The following is an 11,936-nucleotide window of genomic DNA, read 5'->3' as shown; positions in this document are numbered from 1 at the left end:
CCCCTCTGATACTGGGATAGGTCCTGCATCTTCCTGGGTTTATATGTTGAGAAAGAAATGGGCTGGAGGCCAGCCAAGTATGAATAAAAGGCCAAAAGGGGGAAATGAACTAAACAAAGAAATTAGCCACGTTTGAGCAAGATCATTATGACTGATCCCTTCATGTGCACACACATATTTTTGTCAATGCAAAGCTGAGCTTCCATGCGAATAACCACACAGACTTCCTTGTTCTTGTGGTTTGTTCTGAGCCGCTGAGCTGTGTGTAGTTGATTTAACATTTACTAGACCAGCAGCACAATGCACACGGAAGGTGTTTGTGGTGATTCACAGAGGGGCTGGGCTGTACCATGGCCTCAACCCAGTGGATCACTAGACTTACAAGCCTTAGTCAGAAGGTGTCCTGTCCTCTCTCTGACAATACCCCATTTGGAACGCAGCCTTCAGAGAGTGGAGAGACCTGCCGGACGGGTTCCCTGGTATGTACATTTGCCTTCAGTCCACAGAAGAGCTCTGATACCTTTGTGTTGGTGGGGCCTGGAAAGAGGGGGTTTTTTTTAAGTATAACTAAAATAATAGATTTTTGTCCTTTATTTTGGTTACCATTGTAGATGTTTTTTACAATTAAATCTGGCTCAAGCAAGGGTGATTTCAGTAGCTGGGTGTAGAATAAAACACAGCTAGTAGCAACCATTTGGGGCAGCATATTTATTTATTATCCCTTCTTCTACCATGGGGAAGTTGAGAGAGAAATCGGATTAGCTGGTGTACTTTCTACCATCTATAACCTGGGGACAGGTTTCCTTCTTTCTACTCCTCTCTGTTCTTACCCTTCTTTAGTTCTATGTATCTGCTTTTCCAAAGGAAAATTTTCCAGCCAGGGTTACTTGTACAACACTGTTTCTGGCAAAAGTTAGTTTTAAAGCCCTGAGCGGTTTCAGTTTCTGCGTGTCCATTGACTAACTGGAGATAGAACCTGTTGTCTGATGTGTGTTCTGTGCCAAACGTCTTTATCATTTACTGATATCAGACTATCGCTAGAAGTATTTCTGAAAGAAACAGGACTTTTTTAGTACCAGCGCCAAATGCTGCGGCTAGTAGTCTAAGGACCAGTTGTTATTGCTGAGTATCGATCGGTTGTTTTTTGATAGCACCTGAAGAGCTCATTCTCGGGTCAGGCCCCCCCAGAACAGCGTGCTGCCCCGTGTGTAACAGACAGCTTACAATCTCAGCACATGACAAGGAAACAGGCAAAGAGAAACAGCCAACTGGAGGAGTCGAAGAAGACAAGGTACCCATGTAATGATCAGGTTTAGTGCAGATCATGTTTAGCGCTCACAGGCTGGATAATAATGAACTCTTCACTGCCTTACAAGCGAAATCTTTTAATATTCTTGTTCAAAAAACCCAGAGCTGAGCTGACCATAGCTGTAAATAAAGCAAATAGGTCTGTAAACTGTAGATCAGTGCAAGGCTTCAGCGCAGACTCTTTACTGCTGATATGACTCCGATGTGCCAGAGGGGAGGCTTTGCGTCCGATGTAGCCACACATTTTATTATCTTCTATAGCTGATTTTAAATTCATCCCCGGTGCATGCAGTTCTCAACGGGGACGTTATTAAAAATGAGGACTGCGAACATCGGCTGTTGGGTTTGGTTCTCCTCCGCACCAGTGCACAGCAGGGCCAGGTTTGCAGGAACATCTGGGAGCCAGTTCCAGCTCCTGGTTAGCCCTGCTGAGAGTTAGGGCTCCTTGTGCCATTGACTCTGGGTCCTTAGTGGAACAAAGAATGTGGCCGTACTTACCCAGTGGGGGATTCTACCCGGGGAAGCAGTGACTGTGAAAAAGATTTGGGGATAAGCAGCTGAACATGAGTCCATTTGCAATGCAGGGGCCAAAGGGCTAGGTGATCCCTGGATGCATAAACACGGGACTCTTCAATAGGAGTAGAGAGGTTATTGTACCTCGGTATTTGGCACTGTCCAGTTCTGGTGTCCGCCATTGATGTTGGGAAATTGGACAGGGTCCAAAGAAGAGCCATGAGAATGATTAACGGATTAGAAAACCTGCCTTATAATGATAGACGCAAGGAGCTCAGTCTATTTAGTGAAGAGAAGGTTAAGAGGTGACTTATCACAGTCTATAAGTATCTACAACGGGCTCTTCAGTCTTGCAGAGAAAGGTCTCGCGTGATCCAAGGGCCAGAAGTTGAAGCTAGAGAAATTCAGACTGGAAATAAGGTGGACATTGTTAACAGTGACTGGAACAATTTCCCAAGGGTTGTGGTGGATTCTCCATCACTGGCAAAGTTTCAATCAGGACTGGGAATGTTTCAAACAGGTCAGCTCTAGGGCTTATTGGGGGAGGTCTCTGGCCTGTGCGATGCAGGAGGTCTGACGAGATGCTCACAGTGGTCCCTCCTGGCCTGGGAATCGATGAATCTCTGGACTCAGCACAGTGGAGCATAAACGTAGCACAGTCACCCTCGGACACACCCCTCCCCACGCATCCTCACCCCCTCCCATGGCCCTTATACAATAGGGGAGGAGAGCAGGTTGCAAAGCCGCTGCTCTCTGGCTGGCCTGAGCCTGGAGGCCACAGGCAACCGGGCATGAATGAGAGGACCTCTGAGACTGCTCTAACTGATGCCAGGGAGGGGAAGGTCCCCGCACAACCCCCAGCAGTCTGGCCCTGCATCGTTGTAACCACCACCCTGTGGACTGCTGCTCTTTACTATGCAGCTGTCCAGAGCGACCCTGGACCCTCGGCTGCCTGTCACATTGCTCCAAGTGCTCAGTGCGGTCACAGCAGCAGTGTAACTCATGGCCCAGACAAAGGGCAGGGTTATTAAGGTGGGAGAGCTGCCTGCAGTGTGCCGACACTGTGCGTCAGACTCCTTTAGCTCACTGTTTGCCTTGGCTTCCTACCTCTTCATTTCCTCCTCTCTGTTTGTTTTCTCAGCCTGCAGAAATTGGTGGCTGTGCTGAGGAATTGCAGTAGAACAGGTTCTTCCAGTTGACCTGCCTCTTGCTTTATGCCCAAGCCTGATAAACTTAGGGCAGATCTTGGGGGGTGGGCGCAGGGTGCCATGGGAACACAACAGCTGCCAGATTGGATCAGAGCCAAGGATCACCTGGGCCAGTAGCTGGTCTCTGACGGTGGCCAGCACTAACTGCTTCACAGGAAGGTGCAAGAACCCCGCAGCAGACAGCTCCAGGAGAAACCTGCTGCCAGGGAAAATTCCCTCCCAAGCTCAGGAATTAGTGGCTGGCTTATGCCTGGAGGGTCAGGTTTCATGTCTGAGCCCTGACGCGGGAGGGTGTGTTAGCACCTACCATTCTAATTCTGGGTGTTCTTAGTATCCATAGAACTGTCCAGTCCTTCTGTGACTCCCGCTGAGCTCTGGGCCAGAGCCAGAGGGACTGATGTAGCTTTAATTTACCTCCAGGCCCTGCTGCAGGGCTTGATGAAACTCACTGTGAGGCTGAGTCCGTGGTGGTTTGGGTATTGGCTCCATGATGGGCACTGAAACTGGACAAAGGCTGAAAATCAAGGATAAGAAGACAACTGGCCACATTCTCAGCCGCTGGGAATTGTGTAGCTCCAGCTGAAGTCAGTGGAAGTCAAGATCTAGCCCAGTGCATTGAGCTGGGGATAGTTGTCTAGTGGGACAGGGCAGATCTTCTGTTGAGTCCTGTCACCTGCGGGCGATCCTGCTAGGCCCTGCCTGCCGACCCCTTCTTCACGGAACCAGCTGACCAGTCACATCAGGGTAGGGAGGAACAGCAGGAAGGAGGAACTGGACCCAGCGCAGAGAGCACACAGCAGACTTGGTGGTACTGGAAGCCATGGCCGGTGCCCCATTTCCTCAATGACCGCATCACCACCATAGAGAACAGTGGGTCCCAGATGCATTGTCCAACGTGAGTCTCCCTGTGAGCAGTTCTCCAGCACAGCGGGCACTAGGGTGAGCAAGGTTCTAAGCCAGGTGAGACGGGGCATCCAAGCCCATCCAGGCAAGTTCCTGGGAAGAGGCGTATTTAGAATAGCTCTGGTTAACAGGGCTGCCCCACAGCAGGAGGGGTTCCTGCCACATTCGGGCCCCAAATTCACCAGAGGCACCTGCATCCTCTGGGCCACATTAGTACCCATGCCCTGCTCTAAAGGGGCAGGAATTCCCTCACTCACCAGCCTTCACCCTTCACATTTTATTACGGAGCCAGGCCATCATCGGTGTGGCATTGACCCTGGTGGCCTCTGAGCCTTCACCCTTGCCGCCTCCAGGAGCCTTCACACTGCCTGCCCCTTACTCCAGGCAAGCCACAGAGAGTACAGTGGGCCACTCTTGTTTGGCTTCCAGACCCTTCCCCAGCTCTGGGCCAGATGCTCAGCTGGAGCGGGCGGGCACTGCTCCACTGACTTCAGCTAGAGCTGTGCTGCTTTACACCAGCTGTGAATCTAGCTGCTTGGCTCCAGCCTTGGCCTTCAACCCTCACACTGTTCACTGAGTAACTATTTACCTACCACAGCTGTAAATTTTTCAAATGACTCACACCTAGTAAGCCTTTGGCCAAACATTTTATGAGCTGAACAATATATATATATATAAAAGCCATCTGGCAGGTAGCATTTGCCTATGGACTAGCCCAGCAAATCACAGTAGCCCCTACCCTTATCACAGGTAAAAATACATTTGTTCCCTGTCATTCAGTTCCGTTTTGCTGTACAAATGTCAGCGTTTAACCTCCTCGGCGTTCTACAACTCAAAAGACCCTGGGATTGATTGGGCCAGGAAGTCTCCTTAGAGACCCATTTGTCAGCCAGGGTTTTCCACACTTCTGCCAAGCAAGATTGCATCCCCCCTCCTTGGCGTGCAAGAAGGAAAAAGGTTTAAACTGACCACCCTGAACATCCTCACCGAGAACAGTGATGCTGATGCTGGAGGGGAGGCTGCTGGGGAAGATGCTACCTCCTCTTACATATACAGTTAAGGCATGAACACAGGCTCACTCATCTGCCTGCTTCTCTGAACTGCCAGGTATTTCTGAAGTGAAAAACAAATACATTTTGCAAACACTCTGAGCAGAACAATGATCGTTTCAAAGCAAATTGCATCTATCTGTTCAGCTACAAGGCCCTGTGTCGGATCCTCAGCAGGGGGAAGTTGGCACGGCTGCATTAAAATCAATGGAGCATTGCTGATTTGCACCAGTTGAGGAACTGGCCTAATTTTTTCCAAAGCTGCACAGTGAACGTGAGAGACAATTCAGGATTTGGGTCTGTCTTTTGTCTGTGCTACTTTTCTTTTGATTTCTTTGAAGGGAAAATCCTTGTCTTCCATGTTTCAGTCAGCTCAGTAGCTAGAAATGTCTATTGCCATGAGCGTGGGTGTGAGCATGTATCTAAAACCGGGTTGCTGAGCTGAGGTCATCAGCCTGCCAGGAGAGAGAGAAAAGTGCAGCAGTGAAATGAAAAGGAAAAAAGAGAGAGCGGTGTTTTCCTTGGGAAACTAACCTGAGATTTTCTCCACTATTGAGAGGAGAATGTGAACATTCATAAACTGGAAAGTGCCGACGCTCTGAACCCCTCTCTAAGAATATGCACATTTCATGACATTTCTGTCCTAAGGACTGACTGCTGCAAACAATATCTTGGAAAGAGCCAAGATCTAACAGGTAGTTTCCTTTAACGTCAGTGTCTGACCGGAGTCCTGTAAAGGAGGAAAAGTGTTGCCTGGATAATGTTTATTGAGAAATCGATTTGTTCTGGGAAAGGTTTTTAATTGCTTAGCCAAACAATCTGTACATTTCACACACACACCCACTGTCTTCCACAGCTTCTTCCTTTCTACTGGCTAGTTGCTTCTTCTTCCATTGCATTTCAGTGGATCGTCCAAAATCAATCCATACAATTGAAAGGGAACATCATAGAAATAGTGGAATGAAATGGTCCCTGGGATACTGCAGTGAAGTGCCGGGGCTTTCACCAGGGGCAGATTTGATCCAGTGAGTTTCATTTGGGGATACATCAGAGACAAATGGCACAAACAAGTAAACGATTTGCTGAAAGATGTATATTTATTGGCTGATATGCCGTTTGTCTCTCTGCGTGCCCTGCAGCACAATCCAGAGGAGTATAGCTGAATACACCTGGTGTGCGGGACAGCAGCTGGCCAAAGGGAGGAGGCAATTGGTTCCCTACATTATTTTCCTGGGAGTGGTTCTTTTCCTGTGAAGGTGGGATTTGGGGCCAGTTAGAATGGGGTTGTGTTGGGAGTGAAGCTGCTGCCAGTGCAAAGGGGAAACGCGGGGGGAAAAAGCCACCTTGGAAACACTCCTGCCCCTGGCCAAACTCCTAATTCGTTTGAAGATGGAGCTTGATGATTTTATGAAGAAGATGATAGGACAGGGTTGCCTGTGACAGCAGGGAATTGAACTTGATGGCCCAGAAGGTCCCTTCCATCCTACATCCTTATATTTTCTGCACCTCCCTTTCCTGGTTTCTTTCATGGCTAAGGATATTGGTGTGAAAACAAGCACATGGATTTTCAAGGCTCCATCCCCTGTTTTATGTTAGTGGTGCCAGCAGCATCCTGGCTTCTGGCAATACTCACAGCAGGGAGAGGAAATCTCCACAGGATCCCCTCACGGAGATCCCCTTCCCCCACATTGTCCCAGAAAAGGCTGCATGGCCCCAAATCTGGCAGTGCCCTGGGAGGGTGGAGCCATCTCCCCCCAACCCCATCTGACTCCCTGGCTTTCTGCTCCTCCTCGTAGACACAGAGTTCTGGTGACTCAGTCGTGGCGTTACACTCGGGGTTGGGCAGGGTGGAAGCCCCGAGCTCAGAAAGGCTGAGGATGGAGGAAGCACGTGCTGTGTTCCCAGACACGTCTGGGGGAAGAGCGAGGAGACTGAAAGAGGCGTAGGCCCTGCAGAGCAGGTCTGACCATTCATGGTGCCTGTAGCATCTCCAGGCCTATGCGCTATTCCTGGGACACTCGACCAGTCTCGTTCTCCTGCGCTGTGCACGCTGGTGCCACAGGAAGGCAGAGGCTGTATGTCTCCTCCTTTCTCCTGCCTTTGCCCCAGGCACAGCAGGAGGGAGGCGCAGCAGCTATAGCATGAGGATGTGCTTGCCAGGGACCTCATTTGGCTGGCTGATAAATAGCCTCTGCCGCGCCGGGCCTGAGACTGCCGTGCCGGGGCTGTGAGGAGGGGAGCACTCTGTGTCCACTGGCTCCCTCGGCAAAGAACTGCAGAAAGCTGGGCCAAGTGCCAGAGCAATGGACTGAGTCTCCAAGACAGAAGAGAAGGAGCTGGACAGCTCGGGCTGATGCTTCTGCCCCATCACCCCCTTTCCTTCTTCCAGGCCTGCCCGTGGCTGGCAGCTGCAGTGCGGGCCTGGTTCTGATCTCGTGCGCCAGTTTATCGCCACTGGCAGACCGAGCAGGAGGGCTCCCACGAACGGAGCCATTCTGGAGAGGGGCCGCTCTGGCTGCCTATACTGGTAACTCCCCGGCACATGTGGTGGTTGCCACGGAGACCCTTGGGGCTGTGCGTTGGCAAGTACCCTACGCTTCGCCGAAAGGGCTGGAGCCAGCCAGCTCCTGGGTGCGTTTGAAATCCGTGCGGCTCCCGGTGAAAAGCAGGACTACGCGTGAGGCCTTGGAGCTCGAGATCGCGGATAATTCGCTGGGTGAAAGTGCGCAGGCGTTAATAGCGGACAGGCTGAGACGTTTGTTTCAGGCTTTCAGCAATCTGACCAAACTACCAGCCTTTGGTCAGGGACCGGCAGGTCCAGCCAGGGAACCCGAGGAATTGTTGAGCTTTGTCATTCTGTTCCAAATTCTCCAGCATCCGGCTCAGCCCTCTCTGTGCTCCAGTCAAGCCCACGGTGCTGGGCTGGATGCAGGAAGCGCTGGCTGCAGTTTTGTTGCCTGTGAGATGACGGAGGTTCTGCATCCGCGGTTCTCAAACTGTGAGTCACGACCCCATTTTAATGACATTAGACCCCAGGGCTGAAATTAGACTTGCAGGGGCCCAGACCAAAGCCCGAGCCCCACTGCCTGGGGCAACGGAGCTCGGGCTTCGGCTTCAGCCTCCGGCCCGGGGTGGCGGGGCTCAGGCAGGCTCAGGCTTCGGCCCCCCAACTGGGGTTGTGGAGTATTTTGTTGTCCAAAGGGGGTCGCGGTGCAATGACGTTTGAGAACCACTGAATTAGATGATCGTAAATGGTCCTAAATGGCTGGACCTCAGCTAAAGGCTCATCCTGTGGACATGCTAAGAATAGGCAGCCAGCTAAAGTCTGGCGAAGTCTCTTCAGTTTCCACTATCTAGCGTTCACTGGGAATCAGAGCTGGATCTATGGGGGCAGCTCTCCAGTTTCTTGGTTTCTCCCATTACAACAGGACTCCAGTAAAACAAGTCACGATGGAATTTCCTCCGTTTCCTTTCCTTGAGGGTTGAAGCTGCAGAGAGGAATGTGTCTCTGACATTCACGCCAATCCAGAGGAACACCTCCAACCTCGATACTGGCCGAAAAGGAAAAAATTGTGACTTTGGCCCCTGTTTTCCTTGATTCATATAGTCAAGGCCAGTGCCTGGGGCATGAACAATATTTCACTGGAGTAAATTAACTGCCAGAATATTATCTCCTGTAAATAAGGGCTTCTGGGGTCAGAAAGCTCCACGGTGCTGCTATCTGGCAATACATTGCTTAACAAATATTTATCATGTTAATAATAAACCTAGATGTGAGACAACCACACACAGAGTGAGCTTTGGAGCTCCTTGAAAATGCGGCCAAGGAAAAGGCCAATCTTTGTCCCACATCATGGCTTGGGCTGGGAAGCCCAGTGTCGTTAACTCTTCCTTGGCATGCTTCAATCGTCACATCAAGGAAAAGTAAAACCAGCCTGGTAACTGGGTTGAAACCCTTTGGCTTACCAGAGACTTGGGGAGGGACAGAGTGGGAAGAAGGGGCAATAATTTGTTAGAATATAAGAACTTGCCCGTCCTAAATGCAAGGGCTTGTGGGTAAGGCACTCGGCTGGCCGGGGCTCTGGGCTCATAGCTGGCTTTGGCAGACCTGCTGGGCCAATAAGGCAGAACTTATCTTTCCCTCCAGCTCATCTCCACTCTCCCTGGGCAATACGGAAGTTCCTTCTCTGGGATCTGGTTGTGCACTGGTGGGGCGCTCCAGCCCCCACTGATCTCCTTCAGGAATGCAGCTTTGGCCCTTAGAGGACCTGTCTCTAGATCTTCGCCAAAGGCCCAGAGGATGGAGTCCTGGACAGGCTGGTTTCTGGGAGGTACCACCAGCTCTTAAAAAAGCACGTTGGGATGCAAGCAAAATCATTTCATACATGCTCTGCGGGCTGGCCGGCGCCCTGTAGGCACAGAGCCACGTTGGGAGGTGGGCAGTGGAGCTGCACCAGCCCAGCTGGAGGCCAGAGAGAAAATGAGCTTCAAGGAACCACAGCATCTCGGGCGCTCACCGGCTTGCACTCAGGGCATGCATGCCCCTCTGTGGGGTGCAGAGAGAGGGGCCAGGCCAGGCCCCTCCACACCCACTTTGGGGGGCTGGAAACACTTGCAGCACCAGCCTGAGGACGGAGGTAACACTCAGCCCCTGCGCAACGATGGAACCATTGTCCGAGTCTGAGCAGGAAATGAAAGATCCGGGAGATGATTTGCCATTAACTCTTTGGCCCAGTGATTACATGACCTGTCAATCGGGTTATGGGAGGGTCAGTGGAGAAAAGGGAGCGACTCAAGGGAAGGATCTTTTTTCTTCCCTCTTTACATAAAAAAGAAACACACTCTCCTTCCCCCGCAGCCTGGCAGCAGTGGTCATTATGTGCCCGTCAGACAGGAGACACGGAACCCACCACAGCTCGCGTGTGAACATTTCCCGGGAAGAGCTAACAAAAGTAGCTCCTTTAAGGCTGAACAAAGCGGAACTGGGGGCACATGTCAAGCAGTTAAAATTAGCCTCCCAGCTCCAGAGCAATCACAAGTGGTAAAGCAGGAATTGAGGTAAAGGATCCTTCCTCCACAGTCACCTGCACCATGTGTGTCAGATCAGAGGCAGCAGCATGGGGATAGGCAGCAGCAGCAGCACAGGAGGTAAATGGCCCCTTTCAGGCTTCCTTTTACCACTGATAAGGGGCTAGACAGGACAGCCAATCCCATTCCTTGTGGACTGAAGGTGCTCAAAGAGAATGGTAGTGAGGGCTTATAGCAGTAGACAGTCCATGCTCAATCCCTACGTAGGCAAAACTCCCAGAAAAGCCAATGGGACTTGTCCGGCTATATAAGCTCTCATCCTGGGGGACAAACGCTGATCTTAGTCACTCCACTGTAAATCCAAAGGACTTGGCAGACTTCTGGTGTCACCCCAGGGCAAGGAAGAATCGACTTTGGTCCTATGTCTTTATTTGCAGTAGCAATGATCCTAATGAACTTTAATAACTTGTTATAGGTATAGGCCTCATATAGGGTGGGTAGCCAAAAAAAAAAGTATCAACTACACCGCTACCCCGCTATAACGCCACCCGCTATAACATGAATTTGGCTATAACGCGGTAAAGCAACGCTCCGGGGGGGCAGGGCTGCGCACTTCGGTGGATTAAAGCAAGTTCGATATAACATGGTTTCACCTATAAGATTTTTTGGGTCCCAAGGACAGGTGTATGTGATGCAGAGAATGGAGATCTCTATGAGTATGTAATATTTGCTTGTTACTGTTTTCAGTTATTCAAATATTGTGGTTTCTTTGATGGTATTGATTTGTGACAATAAATTTTCCCTAACATGTCAAGGCCAAATCTTGCCATGTCCCCACTGGTGGTTAGCACCCGGCCAGCTCCAGGCACGTGCTTGGGGCGGCACCTTGGGGTGGGGCGGCGCTCGGTTGGTTTTTTTGGTTCAGCCGGGCGGCGCTGGAGGGGTTTTTTTATTTGTTTCAGCCGGGTGGCACTCGGAGGGAGGGGCTTCGGTGGCACGGCACTCGGAGGGGCAGGGGCTTGGGCGGCGCGGTGCTTGAGGGGACGGGGGCTTGGGTAGCGCAGCGCTCGGGAGGCTGCGGGGGGCTTGGGCAGTGCAGCATGGTGCTCGGGAGGGGGCGGGAGGCTTTGGCGGGGCGGGGGGCTTGGGCGGCGGGGCGCTCGGGGGGTGGGGGCTTGGGTGGTGCAGCGTGGCGCTCAGGGGGGCTTGGGCGGTGCGGCACGGAGCTCGGGGGGGTTCAGCAGCGTGGCGTTCGCAGGGGGGTATTACGGCGGGGCGGCGCTCTTTTTTTTTTTTTTTTGCTTGGTGCGGCAAAAAAGTTAGAGCCAGCCCTGGTTAGCAGTCCTTAGGATTAGAAATGCACTTTGCATTATCCAGCTATGAAATGCAACAAAACTGTGATTTGAAATATTCTGTAATAAAGAATGTGCTATACAATTTTCAAGTAATTTTAAAACTCATTATTCTTATTATAATCATCAACATATAGAAAAAAATGGATCCATTTTGAAGTAGAACATAAAACATTAGTGGCGGGTTCAAAGAATAAGTGGCAAGTAGCCAAGGGTGGTCTTAAAAATGAAGTAAGTTTAAAACAGTGGAAGCTGGTCTCATGTAATTGAGCCTAAAAATTCTGAAAATTATAAAAATGACTTGTAATAGCACTACAAAAGCCATCACAGCTGAATCAAGTCTGTGTGTAAATATATATAATGGGATGCTTCTTTGGTGTGACATCTTGTTGCAAAAATACTCTAGTAGTGTTACCGTAGCAATTAAGATCTTTAATCTAACACTCATCTATTACTTCTGGAGGACAGTTACATTTTAAGATATTTTTTCTGTTTCAGCAGGTTGACCTGTGATCTTTGATTAGAGCCCAGATTCCACTGTCCCTGAGCGCTACAATGAGGTTGACCGGTAAGAG

The 11,936-nt window shown here is 50.6% G+C and overlaps 1 protein-coding gene across 5 annotated transcripts in view; it reads left to right on the top strand.

The window, feature by feature from the left end:
* Positions 1-278: 278 nt before the first annotated feature.
* FAM3D (FAM3 metabolism regulating signaling molecule D) overlaps positions 279-11,936 on the top strand; it is a 28,458-nt gene continuing 16,800 nt past the window's right edge. Inside the window, exons 1-3 of one of the 5 annotated variants that reach the window (XM_045022725.1) lie at positions 279-479; positions 1,152-1,291; positions 11,863-11,929. In XM_045022725.1, the coding sequence (XP_044878660.1) occupies positions 11,917-11,929 (13 nt within the window). In that variant the 5' untranslated portion in view covers positions 279-479; positions 1,152-1,291; positions 11,863-11,916. Of the gene's footprint in view, positions 480-1,151; positions 1,292-7,761; positions 7,980-11,859; positions 11,930-11,936 lie in introns of those variants that run through there. The other 4 variants (XM_045022726.1, XM_045022724.1, XM_045022723.1 and 1 more) reach the window with 4 other exon arrangements.

The sequence above is a fragment of the Mauremys mutica genome, chromosome 7 (assembly GCF_020497125.1).
Source record: "Mauremys mutica isolate MM-2020 ecotype Southern chromosome 7, ASM2049712v1, whole genome shotgun sequence".
NCBI classification, from domain to species: Eukaryota; Metazoa; Chordata; order Testudines; family Geoemydidae; genus Mauremys; species Mauremys mutica.
This window is presented reverse-complemented; position numbering and strand designations above follow the sequence as displayed.